At 47.4% G+C, this 24,203-nt stretch overlaps 1 protein-coding gene across 2 annotated transcripts in view; it reads left to right on the forward strand.

Annotated features, from left to right (window-relative positions):
- Positions 1–518: 518 nt before the first annotated feature.
- Positions 519–24,203, forward strand: part of PRPF6 (pre-mRNA processing factor 6) — a 46,412-nt gene continuing 22,727 nt past the window's right edge. The window contains exons 1-11 of one of the 2 annotated variants that reach the window (XM_070486326.1): positions 543–766; positions 1,632–1,762; positions 2,557–2,725; positions 4,033–4,151; positions 6,718–6,796; positions 7,267–7,443; positions 7,663–7,818; positions 14,503–14,597; positions 15,565–15,721; positions 16,767–16,929; positions 23,146–23,264. In XM_070486326.1, the coding sequence (XP_070342427.1) occupies positions 2,663–2,725; positions 4,033–4,151; positions 6,718–6,796; positions 7,267–7,443; positions 7,663–7,818; positions 14,503–14,597; positions 15,565–15,721; positions 16,767–16,929; positions 23,146–23,264 (1,128 nt within the window). In that variant the 5' untranslated portion in view covers positions 543–766; positions 1,632–1,762; positions 2,557–2,662. Of the gene's footprint in view, positions 767–1,631; positions 1,763–2,556; positions 2,726–4,032; positions 4,152–6,717; positions 6,797–7,266; positions 7,444–7,662; positions 7,819–14,502; positions 14,598–15,564; positions 15,722–16,766; positions 16,930–23,145; positions 23,265–24,203 lie in introns of both variants that reach the window. The other variant, XM_014849058.3, reaches the window with a different exon arrangement.

A 24,203-nucleotide genomic window follows, 5' to 3' on the forward strand; every position in this document is an offset into this window, starting at 1 on the left:
CCGGGTCTGGTGGGGGTGTGACTGGGGCCTGTACAGGGACAGTGGCCCAAGTGGGGCCAGGCATCTGAGCGCTGAGAGCAAGGGCAGCAGTCTGCACACAGGCACATGCAGCCAGATGTGCCCGCAATCACGACACATACACCTGCACAAGCCGGACCCTGGAAACTGGATAGGTGTGCACCTGAGCTCAGACGCGTTAGGGCCTGCCTAGGGCCAGGGCGACTCTAAAGGGCAGGGTCGGCGGCCAGGGCTGCATCGCAGGGTCCCTGGCGGCCCGGCAGGCTCAGAGGAGAGGACCCATGGGTCCCGCTCGGACAGGGGGCCACCTCGGCAAGGCATCGAGAGCACGTAGTAAGCAAGGATGCACCAGGCTGTTTTGAGCTCCCGCATGATCTGCCCAGGATGGTGTCACCCCCTCGCCCGCCCGCCTCACCACAAACAGGCGTGCCCGCGCATGCGCCTGCCGCATCTCTGCCTCTTAGCCGCCGCCGGAAGTCGCCGGAAAACGCTTTTCCGGAACTTCCGTCTCGGGAATTCAAGGCGGGCGGGGCCTCGTGCGGACCGCGCTCTCTGCTTCCGGGGCGCGGGTGACGCCGAGCTCGTGAAGTGAGGCGAGACCGCGGACGTTTCGGGGTTTTCGCCTCTGGCTGCGGCCTCCGTCCTTTCGCTTCCAGATCTTCGTCGTCCCCGGCGCCATGAACAAGAAGAAGAAGCCGTTCCTGGGCATGCCCGCGCCGCTCGGCTACGTGCCGGGCCTGGGCCGGGGGTGAGGCCTGGGGTGGGCGGCGCGGGCCGCGCGCTCTTGGGGCCGGGGCCGGGGGAAGAGACCGGGCCGGGCTGGGTCTGGGGTAGGGGCAGGGGCCCGGGGCAGAGGCCAAGGGCCCGGGCCGGGGCCGAGGCAGGGGCAGGCGCAGGCGCAGGGTGCCGACCCGGGCTAGACCGTTCTAACTGCCCGCAGTTCTTCCCGGGAGGCAGCCGGATTAGGGTAGCTCGCCGATGGCGACGAGGAAGACGAGAACAATGATAAAAATTAAGCTACTAGGCAGTTTGGCTTAATCCTTGTAGGAAGAATAGTGCTTTGGGATTAGGACAGACGCGAGTATGAGTTCTGCCTGTACCGAAGAGGTGTGTGATTTGGGGTTTAACTGTGGGTTGGCCCGTTTTCTGGTCTGTAAGATGGGTAATAACATCATTTTGCTGGTCTGCTCTGACGAGCGAGTGCATCACTGACACGTGGTTGGAACACCGTGGTTACCCTCCCTAGGCCAGGCAGACCCCTCAACCTGTCTTTTAAACATGAATGATCCTTTCCCGATATTCCGGGCTAGGTTCCTCTCTGTGGCCGCTGGTAGTGCCTCATTCTTTCCCTATAGTGTTGGTCGTGATATGCTGCTTGTTCGAACTCTGAGCTCCCCAGGGGCAGGGATGCCACCTGTGAGGCTTATGACTGGGTCTCGTATGCCTCTCTCACAGATGACTACCACAAGTTGTTGAATAAATGAGCAGGCGTTAACATCCTATTTGTTGGATTATTCATTTGATTAGGAAAACTATTGGGTTTCTCTTGTTGGGGGTATTATGTTAGAATCTGTGAGACACACATAAGTCTAAGGTATTGACACTATTTTCAGAGGACCTGCTGTTTACTAGGAGATATGAGGTGTTTGCATAAATAAGTACATGAAGAGGAAGAGATTTAGAACTCTGGGGTTCCAGCGATCAGGGAATACTCTGTGGAGTGGCATTGGACCAAGTTTAGAAGGTGAGCTGGATTTAGGGATGGAGAGACGTGCCAAAGTTAGAGGAGGAACTGACATTTTGTGTGTTGGGCAGTTGGCGGGGAGGACGATGAGGGAGTAGCAAGGAGTCTCCGACTGGAACATGTAGTGAATGGAGTGGAGCTGCAGGAGGCCAGAGGGGTCAGATCTGCAGGCACTGGAAAGACAGAAGTCTTCCGAATGCCACAGTCAGAGTGGCATCGAAGCGGAGGAAGGCTGCAGGAAGGGCTGGCTAACTTGGTTCCCAGCTGTGATGGGAGTCATGGTCTGGGGAGGAGGGCTTTTGAAGGTGGACTCAGTAGAACTTGGCAACAGATGGGATGGAGAAGGAGGAAGAGGGAGGCAAAGCTGATGCCATGGTGCCTGGGGTGGCACTGCTGTCATCAGCTGGGACAGCCCAGAGCAGCTGCAGGGCAGGCACGAAGAGGAAGTGTGATTGGGTCAAGTTGGGTCTTGGGGGGGGGATGACTAGCAGGTTGTTGGAAGTGGGAGGCTGGTGCTTGAGAAGGAGGGAGGTCTGATGTCCTGGTGACTCTCAAGGAGAATGTGGGGTGGCAAAAGATAGTCTTGGTAACCTCCTCAGGTTAGGTCAGAAGATTTCTCCCCTGAACAGGCTAGTAATGTTAGAGAACGTGGCTGTGCGTAGTTCACTGCCATCTGGATCTTTGAGGTTTCCCAGAGGTGTTAGAAAAAGAGGGGTTGTCCAGTGACGACTGTGGAGGGCAGAACGTGGGAACAAGGTCACCCAGATAAAGGGGCTTCTCGGGGTCTTCTGCAGTGCCACTGGCTTTACCACCCGGTCGGACATTGGGCCTGCCCGGGATGCAAATGATCCTGTGGATGACCGCCATGCACCCCCCGGCAAGAGAACTGTCGGGGACCAGATGAAGAAAAGCCAGGCTGCGGACGATGACGACGAGGATCTGAATGACACCAACTATGACGAGGTGACTGGTGGTGGGCTCCCCGGCCAGTCTCCAGAAGGGCTGACCAGCTTGTTAACCCAGTGTGCTGTTGGCATCTGTGATGAGTGGCTGGGAGTGGCTGTTACATTTCATATTTCGGCTATTCAAGGAATATGTTTAGCAGCAGGTGAGAGGGGAGCAGGAAAAATACAAAAATGTACACTTTTGTTGTCTCTTTAAAGGAGATGTCCTGGGGCCAGCCCCATGGCCAAGTGGTTAAGTTCGAACGCTCTGCGTTGGCTGCCCGGGGTTTCGCCAGTTTGGATCCTGGGCACGGACATGGCACCGCTCATCAGGCCATGCTGAGGTGGCAGCCCACATGCCACAGCTGGAAGGACCCACAACTAGAAAAAATATACAACTATCTACCGGGAGATTTGGGGGGAATAAGGAAAAAAAATAAAATCTTTAAAAGAGATGTCCTGGGGCTGGCCCAGTGATATAGTGGTTAAGTTGGGTACTCTGCTTTGGCAGCCCAGGGTTTGCAGGTTTGGATTCTGGGCATGGACCTACACACCACTCATCAAGCCATGCTGTGATGGCATCCCACATACAAAATAGAGGAAGATGGGCACAGATGTTAGCCCAGGGACCATTGTCCTCACAAAAAAAGAAATGTCCTTGCAGATATTAGCACCTCTGTATTGGTGTTTTATCTTGGTTGATCTCTCGTGTTGAAGACGGAAAGTGAAACTGGTGATCACGTTTGCTCTCTTTTGCTTTAGCGTTCACCCTCTTAGTTAACTGGTATTTGGGCAATTGAAGTTTTCTTCAGATGTGTTCTAACAGATGGTACTTTTCCTTAGAGGAAAAGATTTTTAAAAAGATTTAATTCTGAAATAATTTTAAATTTACAGGGAACTTCAAAAATAATATGGAGGATCCCTGCATACCCTTCACAAGCTTCTCCCCATCTTGTGTGATCTTAATTCAGTTATTGAAACCAGAAAATTAAAGTGATACAGCACTCTTAACTGATCTGTAATCTTATTTGCATTCCACACCTGTTTTTCCACCTGTGTCCTGTCTCTGGTCCAGGACCTATTCCAGGATCCCACGTTGCCTTTGGTTGTGTCTTCTGACTCTCCTCCAATGCGGAGAGCTGCTCCACCTTCAAGCCCTTGACACTTTCGAAGAGTACTGACAGTTTTATCCCTCAGTTTGGGTTTGTCTGATTCAAAAACCTTGTTTAGCAAGCATTTTACAACTAGGATTGTTCTCTGTTTCTGCTGGTGGGGACTGTGTTGGAGGAAAAGCTGGCCCTCTTAAGTGTGGTGTTTGGTTCTCAGTTTAATGGCTATGCCGGGAGCCTCTTCTCAAGTGGGCCCTACGAGAAAGATGATGAGGAAGCAGATGCTATTTATGCAGCTCTGGATAAAAGGATGGATGAAAGAAGAAAAGAAAGAAGGTAAAACAAATGATTGCCGTTTTAAAAGTTTATCCAACTTTTTAAAAAAGTTTTGTTTTGACTTATTTCAGACTTGGAGAAAGGTTGCAAGAATAGTATGTGTGTCTGCTCAGCTTTGAGGCCGCCTGGGTCTTGGTCCATGGCAGCCGCACTTGGGTATATGCTGGGCTGCGGAGGAGTCTTTGGGCCTGGGGCCTGGATGGAGAGTTTAAGAACTCTGTCTGGTTTTCCAGAAACTGATAAAATTTGGAGGATTGTTCTGAGTACACATCAGGGTTCCCATCTTTGAAATGGGCATAGTGATGTCAAGTAATGTATATTAAGTAATTTGGAAGTTAACTCAGGGTGGCGAATGAACATCTAAATCCTCTTGGGCAGGCCGTTGGGCCTTGAGAGTCTCGTTCCACACCTCCCTATTGGGGCATGACCACGGGGACTGTGGGGCATCGGGCTGGGCTTCTGGGGGCAGACTGCAGTGAGCCTGCAGGGAGCGAGGCCCCAGCCAGCGAAGGAGTGTCTGTCCTTGGAGTCCTGTTGAAGGCAAGACTGCTCTTCAGCAAGGCCCTCATGTTTTCTCCATGGGGCCCTTAGTGGGGGTCTTGCGTGGAAGGTTGGTCTGGCCCGTCTTTGTGTTGATGTTGCCTCAGTGTACCCATTGGTAAGGCGACTTTCTGCGTTTCCTGTCCTTGCTCTGGGGAAGCTTATGCAAAGTGAACACACACTCTTGCAAATCATAATAAATTATATTGCTTTGTAAGTTTGTTACATTTTTTTGTCAGAGAAAGAATATATTCTCATTATAGACTGTAGGATAATGAGATTAACTATAGGTAAGAGGATAACATTTATTCATAAACCCAGAAAGTGACAGTTAACATTTTGGTTCACTTTCCTTTTTCTCTTGCTCATTATGTGTACAATTTTGTAACTTCCTGTAGTAGATGTAGAATTTTTGTTTTTCAAGATCATTTTAGAGGAGTGAAATATAGTTCTTCAGGGGAGTTTTTTTAAAGCTTGTTATTAAATTGATGTGTGTGAATATACATTTGTAGTAATTGTGTGCCTGGTTTTGCATACTAAAGATTTGAATCTAGTCTTCTGGAATTCATTCATAAAACCTGAATGACATGGATATGTATAGAAAGTTGTCATATTAAGTGGTTTTAGAAAAGTGGTTGGCTTTTAAAAACTTTATTATGAAAAGTTTTCATACAAACAAGTAGAATAGTGTAGCAAACACACACGTGCCCCCAGGCAGTCTCCACACTTGTTCACAGCTTGCACGCTTGTTGCATCCGCATCTGCAGGTGGTGTTTGCTGGGTCATGTCAGGGCCAGTTTGCCCTCAGCTCAGCTGTCCGTCTCCCTTGTCAGCGCAGCAGCACCTTTGTCATGCTCAGCAATGTGAAGGCTGATTCTTCGTCACCTGATAGCCAGTCCGCCTCCGTATTTCCCTGCTTGTCCCCAGAACATTGTAGAACTGCTTTTTTCAAACCAGATACAATCAGAATCACTCCTCAGATCATGTGTCCTAACCACTCCTGCACCCCCATTTTTAACCTTTTCGTGACATTGGCCTTTTGAAGAGATAAGTTGTTTTGTAGAACGGTCCAAATTATGGAATGGCTGCCTGTCTCCTCAGGCTGTCCTTGAACTTGTTCTGCTCTCAGTATTTCCTGTGCAGTGGAAGTTGGTGCCTGAGGCTTGATTAAAATCAGGTGGAACATTTTTGGCCAGAAAACCTGATAAGTGCATCTGTGTCTGTTGCTTTGCATTAGGAGCCATGATGCCTGACTGTGTCCAGCTTATGGAGAGGTGTCTGTCTTTTCCAAGCACGTGATTTGTCTTAATACATTCCAGTTCCTACCTACGGATATTTTCCTTTTCCTTTACAGAGGAAAGTGTACATCTCGATGGTAGAGTGTATTAGCTCCTTGGTTCATATCAACTTGTTTGCGTAATGTGGTTGGTACTTTGTCACAGTTTCCTGTTACTCTTTGTTCAAATCTAACCTGCAGATTTTTTCCAAGTCCCTAGACCTGGTTTTAAATTACCACTAACCCAGTCACTCTCCATCCCTGAAGATCAGTTGTGCGGGGGTTGGCACAGACCGGTAGTTCTGGCCGATGGAGCAGTAAAGCTGACAGAGGGCTGGTTGTTTGTGGAGGGGCACTATTGACTTGGAAGAGAGGGAAGCAGCGACAGGTAGAGAGTCAGGTGGGCAACTAGGACAATGGTTCAGCTTTTCCTCTCAGTTGAGCATTCACAGAAAGGGCCTACCTTTGGAATTGTGTAGGGTTTTAGAGCATTAGTATACTTGTGCTCAAATGCAGGTGTTTATGTCAGAGTAAGACAAATCGTTTTTATTTTGGTGAATTTCTGCATATTTTCATGTGGTAGATAATTGAGTTACTGTATTTGTGAATGTATCCTTTGTTACCTTAAAATATATTTAGTTTCGGTCTTGAATGTGTGGAGTTATTCTTTTTTGTGATTTAAGTATAATAAAGTGACTTTCAGAGTAAACATCCAGTGTTTCTAATGCATGCACACATTTTACTTCCTAGGGAGCAAAGGGAGAAAGAAGAAATTGAGAAATACCGCATGGAACGCCCCAAAATCCAACAACAGTTTTCAGATCTCAAAGTAAGCAGATAGATGACATGCTGTTTCTAGTGTACTTAACCTACCAAGCAGAGAACCAGACTGCCCTGGAGTGGAACTGAAGAGACCTCACTGACTTTGCTCTTCATTTGATTCAGATGGTAGAAGGTCCCCCTTTATATGTTTAAGTATATGTTGATTTGTGCAGAAAGCCTCTCCTCCCCCACTGAGAAAGGCGGGACAGAGGAGCTTGTTTTCTTTGTATCTTTAACTCCATTTGTACATAAGATTTCCTAAACTGTGTCCTCTGAGCTTTGACAGAAAAATTTACATTTGAGTGAAGTAGAGCAGATCCAACAAATTGATTTTTTTAAGAGAAACAGATAACCATTTCCGCCTCAAAATCCTAAGGCATGATGATTTGGGGGCTAGGGATCAGGGAGAGCATAATTTTTCTTGTGCATGTGAAATTCTGCCAGAGAATTAATGTTTTCGGGGGTCGGTGTTTCCAGAGGAAGTTGGCAGAAGTCACAGAAGAAGAGTGGCTTAGCATCCCTGAGGTTGGCGATGCCAGAAACAAACGCCAGCGGAACCCGCGCTATGAGAAGCTGACCCCTGTTCCTGACAGTTTCTTTGCCAAACATTTACAGACTGGAGAGAACCATACTTCAGTGGATCCTCGACAAACTGTGAGCATCCAAAAAGAAGGCAAATGGGACTCCTTTAGTCTGGTCGATGGGCCAGTGGTGGGGGCTCTGGGTGGTGTTGCAGAAGCTGCTTCTGTAGTTCAGTAGCTGTGCTGTGGCTGAGTCTTGTCTGTGCAGCGGTGTATGTCAGGCTATGATAGAAGGATTTCAGGTTCTTCTACATGGAAATGCAAGCTAGCGTTTTGTCTTCTTCCTCTCCAGCAATTTGGAGGTCTTAACACACCCTATCCAGGTGGACTGAATACTCCATACCCAGGTGGAATGACACCTGGATTGATGACACCTGGCACAGGTGAGCTGGACATGAGGAAGATCGGCCAAGCGAGAAACACTTTGATGGACATGAGGCTGAGCCAGGTGAGAGTTTATGTCATGCAACATTTTCATACAGGTGATACTTAAAAACTTTTGTTTTCTGATTATAAAACTAATGTATATTTGTGAAATGTTTATTTTTTTTTAACTTTTGTCCAAATTTTTTAATTGTAAAATACACATAAATTTTTCATCTTAACCATTTTTAAGTGCACAGTTCAGTGGCATTAAGTACATTCACATTGTTGTGCGACCATCGCCACTGTCCATCTCCACAACTCTTTCATCTTGTAAAACTGAAACTGTGTATACCCATTAAGCTGTAACCCCTCCCAGGCCCCGGCAACCAGCATTCTGCTTTCTGTCTCTATGATTTTGACTACCCTAAGTATCTCTTGGAAGTGGATGCATACACTATTTGTCTTTTTGTGACTGGCTTGTTTCACTTAGCAAAATGTCCTCAAGGTTCATCCATGTTGTAGCATATGTCAGAATGTCCTTGCTTTTTAAGGCTGAATAATATTCAGTACGTATATACCACATTTTGCTTATCCATTCATCTATCAATGGATACTTGGGTTGCTTCCCTGTTTTAGCTGTTGTGAATAATGCTGCTATGAAGATGGGTGTGCAGATCTTGCTTTCAATTCTTTTGGGTATATACCCAGAAGTGAGTTGCAGGATCATAGACTAATTCTGAATTTCTTTCTTTCTTTTCTTTCTTTTTTTTTTTTTGCTGAGGAAGATTTGCCCTGAGCTAACATCTGTTGCTAATCTTCCTCTTTTTGTATGTGAGCCACCGCCACAGCATGGCCACTGATGAATGCTGTAGGTCTGTGCCTGGGAACCGAACTTTGGCTGCCAAAGTGGAGCACCAAACTTAACCACCAGGCCACTGGGGCTGACCCTCTATGAAATGTTTATCTTTTGAAGTGCTTTGTCACAAGACAAGCAGACCTGTGATGATGTACAGTTCCTGTCCCATTAGAGTGACGGGATTCTGCATTCAGGCTGGTTCTTGCATCTACCTACAGGACATGCACAGGTGCAGTGCACTCAGAGTGCCCACAGCAAAGGGCCAGCCATGGTGGGTACTCCTGCTCCCTCTCGGGGGACTGGGGGCTGTCGCAGGTGACAAAGGGCTGCCTGACACGCAGACTGGATGAAGGCACTCCTGACAAGCCTCATGCTCACTGTGAACGAAATTTAATGTCCTTCCCTGTTTACATAAAAGTTAAATGCACATATTTTCTTCCTGCATCCTAGTAAATTGTTGTGGCCCTTGGGGGGCATGTGCTCCATTAAATGCTCCAGAAAACCCAGGTGAGGTGGAAAACCTTTATAATTGTGACATGCACATCAGAAACCAACAAGGAAAAGACTTTCACATTTGATTACGTACAAATTAAGAACTTGCAAAAAAGAAAGCACTATAAAGTCAAAAGAACCAACAAATTGTGAAAAAGTCATCATGCACATGAAAACCAGTGGTAGAGTAGTATGTGTAGTTTTCCATTTGTGCTGGGGAAGAGAATGTCCACACACGCATGTGTTTGCACATCGTGGAAAGTGTCCAGGGCTGCACACCCACACCACCAGGGAACAAGCTAGGTGTGTGGAGTGGGAGCGAAGTGTTAAACGGTTTTTTTTTTTTTAAAACGATTGCCACCTAGGCTAACAACTGTTGCCTTTTTTTTTTTTTTTCCTGCTTTATTTCCCAAACCTCCTCCCCCTGCCCCCCGCCCCGGCCCCCCCGCTGGATACATAGTTGTATATCTTAGTTGCAGGTCCTTCTAGTTGTGGGATGTGGGACGCCACCTCAACGTGGCCTGATGAGTAGTGCTGTGTCCGCACGCAGGATCCAAACCCTGGGCTGCCACAGTGAAGCGTGCGAACTTAACCACTCAGCCTCAGAGCCAGCCCCGTGTTAAACGGTTTTTAAGGAAAAATTTCACACGTACTTGGAAGTAGAAAAATAATGTAGTGAACTATTCAACCATTACTATTTGATGCAGTGGGAAGTTTTAAATTTTAGTTGAGCTTTTACTGTGCCTCTTAAATTTTTTCTGGTGAGCAAATATTTTATAATATAAATCCAGTAGCTTACCAATTAAAACAATTGCACATGTTTTCGTGTTCCTAGATGTGTATCTACTTTATAATTTGGAGAATAGTTCATTGTTTCCGAGTATCATGATTTTGTCCTTGGTTAAAGGTCCTTTTGTGTTGTTGCTACTTTTTTACTGTTATAAGCCATGCTTTGACGAACTCCTCATGCTTTTATCTTTGCACATTAAGGAAACATTTGTATAGTATCTTTAAAGTGGAGTTGTTGGATCAGTGTATTTTCACTTAAATACCAAATTGTCTTTCAAACACATGGCATTTCATGCTCAGCAACATGAGATGAGCATGTCTGTGTGATCACACCGTTGGCAATGCTGGCTCAGCGGTCATTGTCTTTGTCGTTTTTGCCAATCTCAAAGGCAAACTCCCTTCGCCTCAACAAGCCTTAATCTGCATTTTCGTTACTGGTGAAGTGGGGCATCTTTCCTGTTTGTTTGTCTTGGGCAACTCTTCTGTGAAATGCTGCTTTTGTCATTTGCCCGTTTTCCTCTTAAGTTTTAACACAGTGATCATTTATGTTGCGTGTATCTTCTCTCCTTTGTTGTGCTCTTTCAGACTTGTGTGTGGAATATAGAAATATTTTCTTTGAAAAGACTTTATCATGGTTAATTTTTTTGTGGTAAAATATATGCAAGATCAAATTTTCTGTTTTAACCATTTTAAGTGCACATTTCAGTGCCACTAAGTACATTCACGTTGTGCACCATCCCCACCATCCGTCTCCAGAACTTTCTCATCTCCCCAAATGGAAACTCTGTCCCCAATAAACGCCAACTCCCACCCCCTCCCCCAGCCCTGGCTCCACCATCCTACTTTGTGTCTCTGAATTTGACTCCTCAAGGTGCCTCACGTGAGTGCATTCACACAGTGCTTCTCCTTTTGTGCCTGGCTTGTTTCACTGAGCATAACGTCCTCAGGGTTCGTCCATGCTGTAGGCGGTGTCAGGATTTCCTTCCTTTCTAAAGCTGGGTGACATCGCTTTATGTGTGTGTATGGGCTGCATTTTGTTTCTTTAGTTATCTCTTGATGGACATAGCTTGCTTCTGCCTTTTGGCTATAGTGAGAAACGCTGCTGTGAGCCTTGGTGTACAAACAGCTGTTGGAGTCTCTCCTTCCAATTCTTTTGGATATAAACGCAGAAGTGGAACTGCTGGTTCATCTGGTAATGCTATTTTTGATTTTTGGAGGAACCGCCATACTGTTTTCCACAGCAGCTGCACTTTTAGATTGCCAGCAGAGCAGGACCTCATAAAGGTTCTAGTTTCTCCACATCCTTGACAACACTTGTTATTTTCTGATTTTTTAATAATAGGCATCCTAATGAGTGTGAAGTGATGTCTCATTGTGGTTTTCATTTGCATTTACCTGATTAGTGATGTCAGGTATCATTTCATGTGCTTAGTGACTATTTCCGTCTTGGAGAAATGTCTATTCAAGTCCCCCTTTTTTTTTTTTTTTTTTTTTGAGGAAGATTATCCCTGAGCTAACATCCATGGTTGTGTATCCTAGTTGTTAGTTTTAGTTCTTTGTGTGAGCCACCGCTGCCACAGTATGACAACTAACAGATGGGTGGGATGGTTCCTGGTAAATGAGCCTGGGCTGCAGCAGTGAGAGTACCAAATCTCTACCACTAGACCACCAGGGCTGGCTCAAAAAAAAAAAAAAAGAAAAGGACTTCGTGTCTTTTTTTTTTTTTTTTTTTTTTTTTAGGACGATTAGCCCTGAGCTAACATCTGCTGCCAATCCTCCTCTTTTTGCTGAGGAAGACTGGCCCTAAGCTAACATCTCTGCCCACCTTCCTCTACTTTATATGTGGGACACCTACCACAGCATGGCTTGCTGAACAGTGCCATGTCCGCACCCGGGATCCGAACTGACAGACCTGGGCCAATGAAGTGGAACGTGCGCACTTAACCGCTTCACCACTGGGCCGGCCCCTCAAGTCCTTTTTCAAGAGCAGTTTTAGGTTCACAGCAAAACTGAGAAGCAGGTACAGAAATTTCCCGTATACCCCCTGCCCCACACATCATAGCCTCCTCCATATCAACATCCCCCACCTGATGGTGCATTTGTCACAGTTGAAGAACCTGCGTTACACATCAGAATCACCCAGAGTCCATCGTTTACAGAAGGGTTCACTCTTGCTGTTGTACATTCTGTGGCTTTGGACAAATGTTCGAGGACGTGCATCCATCCTTATAGTATCACACAGAGTAGTTTCGCTGCCCTAACCATCCTCTGCTCCACCTTCATCCCTCCCGCTACTCCCAGGCAACCTCTCATCTTTTTATTGTCTCCATAGTTTTCCCTTTTCCAGAATATCTTATAGTTGGAATCATGCAGCATGTAGCCTTTTCAGATTGGCTTCTTTCACTTAGTGATACTCATTTAAGTTTCCTCCACGTCTTTTCATGGCTTGACGGCTCATTTCTTTTCATCACTGAATAATATTCCATTTTCTGGAATTCATCTTGAAGTTTATTTATCCATTCACCTTGAAGGACATCTTGGTTGCTTCCACTTTTTGGCAATTATGAGTAAAGCTGCTTATAAACATCTGTGTTCAGGTTTTTGTGTAGACATAAGTTTTCATGTTCTTTGGGTAGATACCAAGGCGTGCAATTACTGGATCGTATGGTGAGAGTATGTGTAGATTGTTAGAAACCACCAAACTGTCTTCCAAAGTGACTGCACCATTTTGCGTTCCCACCAGCAACAAATGAGATTTCCTGTTGCTCCACTTCCTCACCATCATTTGGTGTCAGTGTTCCAGATTTTGGCCATTCTAATAGGTGTATAGTGGTTATCTCAATGTTGTTTTAATTTCTGTTTTCCTGCTGACATAGGGTGCGGGGCGTCTTTTCATGTGCTTATTTGCATCTGTATGTCTTCTTTGGTGAGGGGTCTTTTCAGGGCTTTGGCCCATTTTTTAGTTGGGTTGTTTGTTTCGTTTTTGTTGTGTTTTAAGAGTTCTTTGTATATTTAGATAACAGTCCTGTATCAGATGTGTCTTTTGCAGATATTTTCTCCTAGTCTCTGGCTTGTGTTTTGATTCTGTCCTTTTTTTTTAAATTGAGGTTGTATTGGCTTATAACGTTGTGTAAGTTTTAGGTGTACATTATTATATTTCAGTTTCTGTATAGATTGCATTGTGTTCCCAGCAATAATCTAGTTTTTATATGTCACCATACTTGTCTTTTCATTCTCTTCACAGTGTCTTTCACAGACAGAAATTTTAAATTTTAATGAAGTCCAGTTTATCAATTCTTTATGAATCATGCCTTTGATGTTGTATCTAAAAAGTCATCACCAAACCCCAGGTCATCCAGATCGTCTCCTATGTTACCATCCAGGAATCTTATAGTTTTGCATTTTATATTTAGGTCCTTGATTCACTTTGAGTTGATTTTTGTAAAGGACTTGTCTAGATTCATTATTTTGCCGTGTGGATGTCTGGTTGTTCCAGCACCATTTCTTGAAGAGACTGTCTTTGCTCCATGGTATTGTCTTTGCTCCTTTGTCAGAGACCAATTGACTATATTTATATGGCTCTATCTTCTGTGCCACTGATCTATTTGTCTATTCTTTCACCAATACCACACTGTCTTGATTATTGTAGCTTTATTTTAAATCTCAAAGTCGGATAGTGTCAGTCTTCCAACTTTGTTATTCTGTTTCAATGTTGTGTTGCCTATTCTGGGTCTTTTATCTCTCCATGTAAACTTTAGAATCAGTTTCTCAATATCCACAAAATAGCTTGCTGGGATTTTTATTGGAATTGCATTGAATCTATGGATCAAGTTGGAAAGAACTGATATCTGGGGGACAATACTGGGTCTTCCTTGCCATGAATATGGAATCTCTCTCCATTTATTTAGTTGTTTGATTTTTTCATCAGAGTTTTGTAGTCTTCCTCATGTGGATCTTGTATGTGTTTGTTAGATTAATACTTAAGTATTTCACATTTTTGGGTGGTAATGTAAATGTTAATGTGTATTTGATTCCGTTTGTTCCTTGCAGGCATATAGAAGAGCAGTTGACTTTTGTATTCTGAAACCTTGCTATAATTGCTTATTAGTTCTGAGAGGTTTTTTGTAGATTTTCTACATAGACAGTCAAGTCATCTGTGAACAGGATGAAAGCTTCATCCTTTTCTGGTCTTGCTGCATTAGCTAGGACCCTGTTCCCGTTTTTCACTCGGGCTTTTTGTTGTTTATCATAGTGATTTTAAAATACTACAGAGAATGGTATAATGAACTGCTACATTGCAGATGTAAAGAAAGTAGTTGAAATAATGAATCTTTTATGACTTCTGAGTTTCGCTCATTCTTAGATAGACCTTTCTTATGTCCAGTTATGTTTTTTTTTTCCCTAGAACTTTTATGGTTTCACTTTTTTAATGTAAATTTTTGTTCCATGTAGATGAAATTTGTTTATCATCATCAAAAACTGTGGTTTGAGTTAAGGTCATTTTCCTACTTTTAGAGTTTCCATATCCACTGGTAGTCAAGACGGTGGGAAGGGGCTCCAGGGATGTTGAGTCCTTTGTTTTGGGCATTCCTGCCCTTTCTAATCAACTTGGCTTGGCCTGTCTTGCAGGTGTCTGACTCGGTGAGTGGACAGACTGTGGTCGACCCCAAAGGCTATCTGACGGATTTAAATTCCATGATCCCAACCCATGGAGGGGACATCAAGTGAGTGCTCTGCAGAACTAGTGGGTTGGGGTGGGACTCTGCTTGCCTAGAATGTTTTGGATTTTATTTGAGAAATATGCAGCCAAAATAGGATGGATATTCTAAGGAATACATAGTGGAGTAGTTTCATTTTCTATTTAAAATATATCTGGCTGGGGCTGGCCCCGTAGCCGAGTGGTTAAGTTCGCGTGCTCCGCTGCAGGCGGCCCAGTATTTCGTTGGTTCGAATCGTGGGCGCGGACATGGCACTGCTCATCAAACCACGCTGAGGCAGCGTCCCACATGCCACAACTAGAAGGACCCACAACTACGAATATACAACTGTGTACCGGGGGGCTTTGGGGAGAAAAAGGAAAAAAAATAAAATCTTTAAAAAAAAAAAAATAGAATTTATAAAGTATATCTGGGGGCCGGCCCTGTGGCCGAGTGGTTAAGTTTGCACACTCCACTTCGGCGGCCTAGGATTTTGCCGGTTTGGATCCTGGGCGCGGATATGGCACCACTCCTTAGGCCATGTTGAGGAGGCGTCCCATATACCACAAATAGAAGGACTCACAACTAAAACAATATACAACTATGTACTGGGGAGGTTTGGGGAGAAAAAGCAGAAAAAAAAATATCTAAAATACATCTGTACCCATTCATTGTGGATCTTAAGCTGTTACAAGTAATACTTCAAATCTGTGCACAAGCTGAGCTAAAGAGCGGCCTGCTAATCATGTCCCGTGCTTGCAGCTTTCCCCTAAGTGCTCAGCCCCTGGCTCCCGAAGAGGTGCTCAGAGGCTCTGTGCAGGGTGCTAAGCAGGCGTGGAAAGTTGCTGACTAGGGTTTTGAGTTGGTTATATCACTCGGGACATCAGGTTTGACAGATCGTACATTGTCTCTGTGCAGTGGCGCCTTCTTTCTGGGCTCAGGTACACCCTTGACAGTGTGGTGGCCTGATCCTGTGGGCTTTCTTGCCCTCTAGTGATATCAAGAAGGCACGACTGCTCCTCAAGTCTGTTCGGGAGACAAACCCTCATCACCCACCAGCCTGGATTGCATCAGCCCGCCTGGAAGAAGTCACTGGGAAGCTGCAAGTAGCTAGAAACCTTATTATGAAGGGGACGGAGATGTGCCCCAAGGTAAGACATTTTCCTGGAGGCTGCATGATGCCATTCCTGGGTGGACTCTCGGTGTCTGTACCACCCAGGACACCTGTGGGAGTGAACCTGCCTGCCTTTTGGTGTCTAGACAAGTGACAGTAGGACAGGTGTGGGCTGGCACCTGTTTATTTTCCCTTGGACTGAAGTTCCCTCCACCGTTAGTTTAATGGCAGGACAACCCTAACTAGAAAGCACTAAATTGGTTAGCTCTTCCACCCCACCTAATAATGTAAGAAACCTAAGCATTGGGGCTGGCCCTGTGGCCGAGTGGTTAAGTTTGCGCGCTCCGCTGCAGGCGGCCCAGTGTTTCGTTGGTTTGAATCCTGGGCGCGGACATGGCACTGCTCATCAAACCACGCTGAGGCAGCGTCCCACATGCCACAACTAGAAGGACCCACAACGAAGAATATACAACTATGTACTGGGGGGCTTTGGGGGAGAAAAAGGAAAAAAATAAAATCTTTAAAAAAAAAAAAAAGGAAACCTAAGCATTAATGCCAACTCTCAGGAGAATATCCCAGCACTATTTTTTGGAGTAGAGTGATAGATAAGCTTTAAAAAGTCCTACAAGACTTTCTAAGTGATCATACACTTACTGTGCAGACTGCGGTACCCTTGACAGTGAAAGATGCTCTATGAAAACTTACCCTAGGATATTAGGCATGAATCAGAACTTCCCAGGCAAACGCACAGCCACCTGCCTGTATGTTTTCGCTTTGCCTGTGGATTGACTTATTATCTTGCAGGGCAAACTGTTCTTTTCCCATAATGTGGTTGCATGTCCCCTGACTCAGACAGAGACATGCTGTAGCCACATTCCCAAGCGTTGCTGTTATTGGATCTGTGATGCAGGTGTGTTTGAGGCCAAGCTGATGGAGTTTGTTTGATCATAAACCCCATGGTCCCGATGAGCCAAGCCCTTCCTGTTTTCGAGGTTTCTGTGTGCACTTCCAGGGATGCCTGCTACTCTGTCATGGCTTCCAGCCTGCACAGACGCTTATTGTTCTTTTCTTTTGTTCCACAGAGTGAAGATGTTTGGCTAGAAGCAGCCAGGTTGCAGCCTGGGGATACGGCCAAGGCTGTGGTGGCCCAAGCGGTTCGTCACCTCCCACAGTCTGTTAGGATTTACATCAGAGCAGCAGAGCTGGAAACGGACATCCGAGCCAAGAAGCGGGTGCTTCGGAAGGGTGAGTCTCCGGGGTGTCTGTGAGGGGCAGGTGCATGTGCACACGTGCAGGAAGTGCTGCCTGCTTGGTCCTGGTGCCATGCTCTTGGAGAGCAGCTTTTCCACCGCTTTGCTCAGGCTTTAGTGGCGGTGGTTCAAGAATGGGTGACGTTTTCCAGGCCTTTTTCTGGCTGGGTTGCCTCTGCCCTTGGACCCTCTGTGGGAGGAATTTCTACCCTGATTGGGGTACGTAGGTTCAAATCACACTCCTGCCTTTTCATGCTGTGTGACCTTGAGTGAGTTGGGCAATTGCTCTGTGGCCCAGGTTTTCCCAACTACAAGACAAGAACAGCAACAACATTCAGAACCTGCTTTTTAGGGCTTGATGAGACCGTGTGCGTGAAGGGTGGAGCTGAGCCAGCACAAAGCAGACCTTGTGGGTGTTAGTCTTCTCTGCTGTCTGCTAGGAGCCGGATACTTCAGTAGGTAGAAGTGTGCCACTTGCTTTTAAGTGAACTGACGGGGTGGTCACACCAGAGCTGTGCATTAATTGAACTCCTTCCCATCTCATCAGCCTCCTGTGAGGCAGTGCCTCACCTTCTTGCCTAGTGTTTTAAGCAAGGCAGTGTGTGCCGTGGGCCCCAGTCATGGTGAAGGTTTGCATGCCAGGGAAACGGAGTCCATCCAGGGATCACTGCCAAGATGAAGCTTTTGTGGGCAGTTTGTTTTTCATTGTTGGGGAATTGATAAAAGGGATGGTATTTCTCTCTTCCCCAGAACTGTCTGGTCGATGCTGCTTTGGTCTTTGTTCCAGAGCAGATGCTGATCAGAGGGCAGATCTGGAGTAAACCTGTGCAGATGGCTGTTCCCACCTGAGTTTGTAGAGTGGGTGAAATCAGTGAGAGGCTTCCAGCACTCGTTTGTAGGAGGTGCGTTTGAGTGAAATGTTAGAGGTGTGCAGTGTCAAGCAGTACAGGTATAATCACAGTGTCCAACTCTGTACTGTGTGTGGTAGAGGCCAGGCGGAGTCCACCTTGTATGTGACCCTGTCTGCGTGCCTGTGTTTGTGCTTGTAAGTGTTTTCCTCTCTTGGGTCTGATTTCTTGATTGAAGCCCCGCTGCCCATTAAATGCCCAGAGCTAGTCTGAAGGGGCCAGTAGCAGAAAGTTAGCACTAGTCTTGGTTTGTAGAAATCGACTTATGTTTTCCATCCAGGAAAACAGTTCTGTAATGACAAACACATTGAACTCTGGGTAATTAGCATTATTTATTTAGGATAGCTCTACTGATTTTCCCCTGCCATGGCGTGATGAATGGTCAGAATGTCTTTATGGCCCCTCCCTGTTCATTACCAGATTGCTTCAGCTCGTTTCCAGTTGGCTTCAGATTTGGAGAGGGGAGCGGGCACAGAGGTGGGGCCTGCGAGGAGTATTGAGTGACTGCATTTCCAGGCCGTCCTGGACCTTGAGGGGAGTGGTCCTCCTGGCTCTGCTTTCTCTCAGGCAGAGAAGCTTTGCTAAGGTGGAAAGAACATGGAATTCCCAAACTGACCTCTGCCCCTGCTCCCCGGTCCTGATCCTGATCCTGGCCTACCCCCCTCCTTAGAATATTTCCAAAAACAACGTTCTTTTTCCAGGTGACTGGGGCAGAGCTGGGCACCACCTCATTTAGCTCTTGGTGAACACTTGTCAGCCACTGCTTGAAGAATCTGATTTTCGATAACTAAGATGACAGCTATATCTATCAGTGGCTTGGGACACCATGCCAGCCCTCAGTTTCTGGCGTGTGAGCTCTGGGATGCAGCTGACGTCTAGTCCTTTGTTGGGAGAACTGGAGCTTCAGATGCTGGTCTGAGCCCTGAGGAGGCCGAGGGACCTTGGGTGTGGTGCTTGATCGCTGAGCTGCGGTGTCCTCTGTAAGGGCACTCTAGGCCTGTAAGCATTGTGCCCTGGGGCCAGGCCTTTGGCTGTTTCCTAATAGAGGTGAAGCACTCTCTTACTCTGCTAATTACTGCAGTCATATAAGAGTGGAGTTATTTGACCCCAAAACTATATACTCTGGTCCATAGAGTATAGCATCCTCCGGCAGCCATCACTGTTGGGTCACTGTGAGCACAGGGACAGCACCTGAATGTCCTCACCCCCAGCGCCATGGGCTGGAGATCACGTTGACCTCTACATGGGCCCGGCTTCTACTAACAGGCATAGCTAGTTCAGAGAGCTCTCTTCCTGTCTGGGCCGCCTCCTATACGCCGGCCGGCTGTAGCTTCTCAGGCAACCTTGACACAGCAGCACAGCATGGTAGCTTGTCTCTGGGAAGCGCGTTGGCAGGAGCTGGACCCATCAGCAGTGGTGGGCTTTAGCTCCAGTCCCATGGCTGCTGATGAGATGCCAACGAAGGAGTTCCTGCGCTCTCTCAAAAAGTGGAGACGCAGAGTCCTGGGGGTCGTATGCACCTCTGGGTGAAGTTAATGACCCTACAAGTTCAGTCCCACCTGAATGTTCTGTACCTTAGAAGCTAACTTGGAAGCTCACCTCCATCAGTATGTATTATATGTATGAAATAAAGAGAAGGAAAAGAGAAGAAATAGTTAATATGCGAATGGAGAACAGGCAGGAGGATCAGATATCTAGTTCTGTGTCCTCGTTGCTCCGCCTGGTCACCTGTCTGGAGGTGAAGACTTTCTTCCGTTGCTTGGGCCCTCTGCTCATGTCTTACTTGGTCAGAGTTCTTCTTTCCCTGGACAGGTGACCAAACCGTTACTCCTGGAGGGGCTAAATCCTCAGTGATCTTGCTGTCTTGGGCTGCTATACTTCCCATTAACTTTAACTGTTGGAAATGGGAATACCCTCAGGACCCTCTGGGCTCTAGTCATGGTCTCCCTGCCCCTGCCCCTGGCACATGGCAGCAATTCAGTCTCACTTTGGAGCCAAGGTTCACTTCTCCGACCAGTGGCACCAGGAGACCAGAGAGATGGGTGACTGCGTCAGCTTGCAGTGTGCCTTGGTGGACACATCCTCCCTTGGGATGAGAACTCCCGACAGCACAGTTCAAAGACATGGAGGTGGGAGCCAGGCTCTCTCAGTGCGTTTGACGTGCAGCCCCAGGGAGCTGCTTGGATGTCACTGCTTCTTCCCAGACCTGTATGTTCTGGCTGTGTGAGAACCCCCACTGTAGGTGGTTGGTTGTCATGGCATTAGTTGCATCCTGTAAAGTCGAGGCCCGCTCCTCTGGGGTGTTTCTCTCACTCGGTGCTCTGAGTGCTCAGTAGACGTCCCCTTGTTCTACTGAGCTGTTGCCTGAATGACAGAGGTAGGGTGATGCCAGAAAATGTCAGGGCTCAAACCCTTTGCTGCACGTCTTTTTCTGGGAAGTAAGTTTCTTGAATGCGTGATGGGTGACTCCATGGGTGGTGGTACTGGCAGAGCGCTGCAGGCAAGGAAGACAAATCCATTCCAGTAAGAACCAGTCACTGGCCCTCCAGATGGAACCAGTCCAGGATGTCGGCCTGGTCTGGGAGCTGACCAGGGAACAGTTCTCTTGGAGGGGACTCAGCTCAGCAGTGGGCAGCATCAGACCACCTGTGGGAGGGAGCCTGTGTGGATGAACCCTGAATGGCTATGGTCCTGCCTCTCTGGCGCTTGCACACGGCTCCAGGAAGCAGGCGGGGGCAATGGGTACCCGGAGGAAGCCAGCCCACATCTGCAGGACGTGGTCCTGTGTGCTATGAGTGTGAGGCCAGATGGATTCCTTAGAGAGCACTCACATGGGTCACAAATATCTTCACACTCTGATTGTTCTGCCGTCATTCCATGGCACATCTCTTCCCCCAATTTCCAAGCTTCCCACCTGGTTTCTTCCGCTTCCTAGAACCACGGTCAGCTCTTCAGCTGCTGCATGAATCAGCATAGGCCCATCTTGGGCAGTCTCACTTGACCAAGCGGATGATCAAGTGATAACCTGATGCCAGGTCAGGGCAGTCAGTGCTGGTGTACTGTACAGAGTCATGTGTAGACCAAGATGGGCTTTTTCTTCTCAGTCCCTTGATCCTAAGGAACTCCCCAGAGGCCGTAAGTGAGGGCCGAGGGAGGAGGAGGTTGATCAGCAGCCAGCGTGGGAGGCATCTGCCCCATGGCCCAGGCAGCTTACCTGTACCGTACCTGCCTTTGCTCCACCCTTCCCTTGTGCCATTCCACCTGACCACAGGCTGCTGTGCATCTTCCCAGCTTGTGGCTTGTCTGTCACATAGCACCCAAGTTCATGGTGGGTAAATCAGGTTGCTCGGTCACTTAATGTCGCTAAGCCAAATATTCGGTCTCTGCCTGGGCTTAGTGGCCAGCTAGGGGCTTCAGGAGAGAGTAGCTTTGTTCCACAGCCCTAGAGGGGCTCCGTGACTCCTGCTGGGCCTTCCCAGGGGTTCCTTACAGCACACTGGTCAGAATATGTAGACCAAGTGTAGCTGAGTCTGTGAGGTCAGAAGCAGCCTGTGGCACTCGGAAAACAGACGGTAGGGCCCCTCCTAGGTGGTGTGATTCCTGAATGCCCAGGCCCAGGCTGAGGTACTGTCTTCTGTGGCAGGTGGTACGGGAGCAGCAGCTTGTTTTCCATCACAGAGGGGAGGTCCCCACGAGCCCCGGACTGTGGGACCCTTCAAAACTTGCTAAGGGCAGACCCCTGGGGTTTGTGAGGTGTTTCTCCCCACTCCCCAGCCCACTTGTTCTGGGCATCTTGCATATGTTCTGCTTCCTGCTTACCAGCATGATGACAGCCAGCTAGGGCCTGACATGGTGTGCCATGACCCTAGAGTAGGCTGGGTAGGCCATAGGAGAGGGGATGGGGCACCTCCATTTTTACAGGGCCTGTAAAGGAGGGAAGGCCCATCTTCTCAGACAATGAGGTGAGCTGCTTCTGCTGGTGAGGGAGGCTCAGGGTATCACATCCTGGCTTCATCCAAGTCCCCCGGATGGCCCCAGTCTGTGCCCGCATTTCATGTGGGAAACTTTGTGGGTCTGCAAATTCTGCACCATTAAATCTTTCTCTCTTTTTTTTTAAAGATTGGCACCTGAACTAACAACTGTTGCCAATCTTCTTTTTTTTTTTCCCCTACTTTTTCTCCCCCAGTCCTCCCAGTACGTAGTTGTATATTTTTAGTTGTGGTTCCTTCTAGTTGTGGCATGTGGGACACCGCCTCAACGTGGCCTGATGAGCAGTGCCATGTCCGCACCCAGGATCCGAACCAGTGAAACCCTGGGCTGCCGAAGGCAGAGCGTGTGAATTTAACCACACTCAGCCATGGGGCTGGCCCCTGCACCATTAAATCTTAGGTCTGCTTTCTGCAAGGTTGGCCCATGTATTTTCAAGAAACAAGAGCTCCTTTAGAAGCTTCAAGGTGTTGGTTTCCTGCCTGTGGCCCGAGTTGTCATGTTCTCTCCGTCAGCTCAGTGGTCATCGTCACCCTGCCAGAGGCTTGGCCTTACCCTCCCCTAGTGCTCACTCTGCAGGGCTCTGTGTTTATCTGCCTTCTATTTTGGACTGTTTGGTAAATTGCGTCTGAAGAAAGGGCTCTGCTGCTTGAACAAAGGTTTGGAAGTTTTTGGACTGCATTGTGCCTCTTCTGGGAGTCTGTCCCCCTTCCCTGATGTCACTCTGTTTGCTGGCTGCCCGTGTCTGAGCTCCTGAGGGAGCCCACCTGCTGCGGAGCTGGTGAGGTAGCACTGCTGTCAGTGTGGTGTAGCCACACAGTGCCCTGGTTCTCCTTGCACTCCTTGGGGCCCAGGAAGGAGTTCCCAAGCTTAGTGGCCCTCAGACGCACGCCAGCCTGGGCAGACACAGATCCCCGTGTCGTTCTGTTTCCTTTTCCTGTGATTTCTGCATGACTCACACTCACAGCTCGCGGGGCCGGCCCTTCCTGTGTGGTGATTGTCTTCTTGTGTCTGCCTTGCTTTGTATTTTAATGTTGATTTTCAAGTGTGAGCAGGAGTAGAGATGACGCACAGTCCTCTGTGCTATCCTCAACTGTCTCCTGTGCCCGAATCTTGCTTTCTTTTTCAAGGTGTTTCGCATTGGTCTGGTTTCTGTCTGCCCCAGACCTGAGAGAACCCGTTGAAAGGGTAGGCCTGCAATCCCAGTCATCCAGGGGAGAGACCATCTGACCCTGCTGACACCAGCATCCTCTGACACAGCATCCTGCTTTCAGTTCCCCTTTTCTGTGACCTGGTTTCTCGTTTGACCTCTCCAGCCCTTGAGCATGTTCCAAACTCGGTTCGCTTGTGGAAGGCGGCTGTTGAGCTGGAAGAGCCCGAAGACGCTAGAATCATGCTTAGCCGAGCTGTGGAGTGCTGCCCCACCAGCGTGGAGGTGAGTTTGCCAGGTTCTCGTCCGCTAGCCCTGCCAAGGCCTGAGCCAAGTTCAGTGTCTGGAAGTGGGATCAGCTGAACATTGAGCTCACCGAGGCTGTGATTCTGGAGACTGTAAGGCAGTGTGAAATCACAGGATGCTGCCCTGTCACACAGCTACCAGGCAGAGTAGTCAGTCTGGCTGTGGCCAGTTCTGCTCCTGATGGAAGTGCAGAACAGAATCTTAACTCTTCTCGGACCACTGCAGAGAATTCTGTGTTGAGCACTGTTTTTCAGGGGTCAGTCCTCCTAATTCAGCTTAGTTTGTAAATGGGACCCGAAGGGTAGAGGGTGATAGAAAATGCTGGTGTATCTTTCTGCCAGCCCAGCATGAGGTTGGCTCTTTGTTTCAAAGCTAGTTGGATTTCTTTAGTTTTAAACCTTCTCTTCATAACATTCTGTGCAGTGATTTTTAGTCTTGGTTTTATGATATCCAATATGTCTTTCATTATCCTAACGGGTATTGTGAAATTCTCCAAACGAAATTAATCTTAATTTATTTACATAAAAATAAATAGAGCCCATGCACATTTTTGGTGATGAAATGTTACAGAATCAACAGCTGCAGTATGAGAACTCCAGAAGGCTGAACTCCATGTGTCCTTTCACCTTGTGAAGGCAACAGTCATATCGTGTTCACCTGCTGTCCTGACACCTGGGACAAGTCTGGCACACTGTGTATGTTTAACCGGTGTTTGGAATGTGTGACTGAGAATCTGTCATCTTTTTGCGTTAACCAGAGAGTCACTAAATAAGTCAGAAGCATAACTGAACAGTTACGAGATTAGGCAAAAAAATGCTGCTGCACCCATTCATGGGCTCTGTTTACGTGGTCCTTGAAAGCTTTTAGAAAGAATTCTGTGAAGGTGCTGTGGGCCTGTTGAGATAGGCTCACCCTCCA

Source organism: Equus asinus, chromosome 15, assembly GCF_041296235.1.
Source record: "Equus asinus isolate D_3611 breed Donkey chromosome 15, EquAss-T2T_v2, whole genome shotgun sequence".
NCBI classification, from domain to species: domain Eukaryota; kingdom Metazoa; phylum Chordata; class Mammalia; order Perissodactyla; family Equidae; genus Equus; species Equus asinus.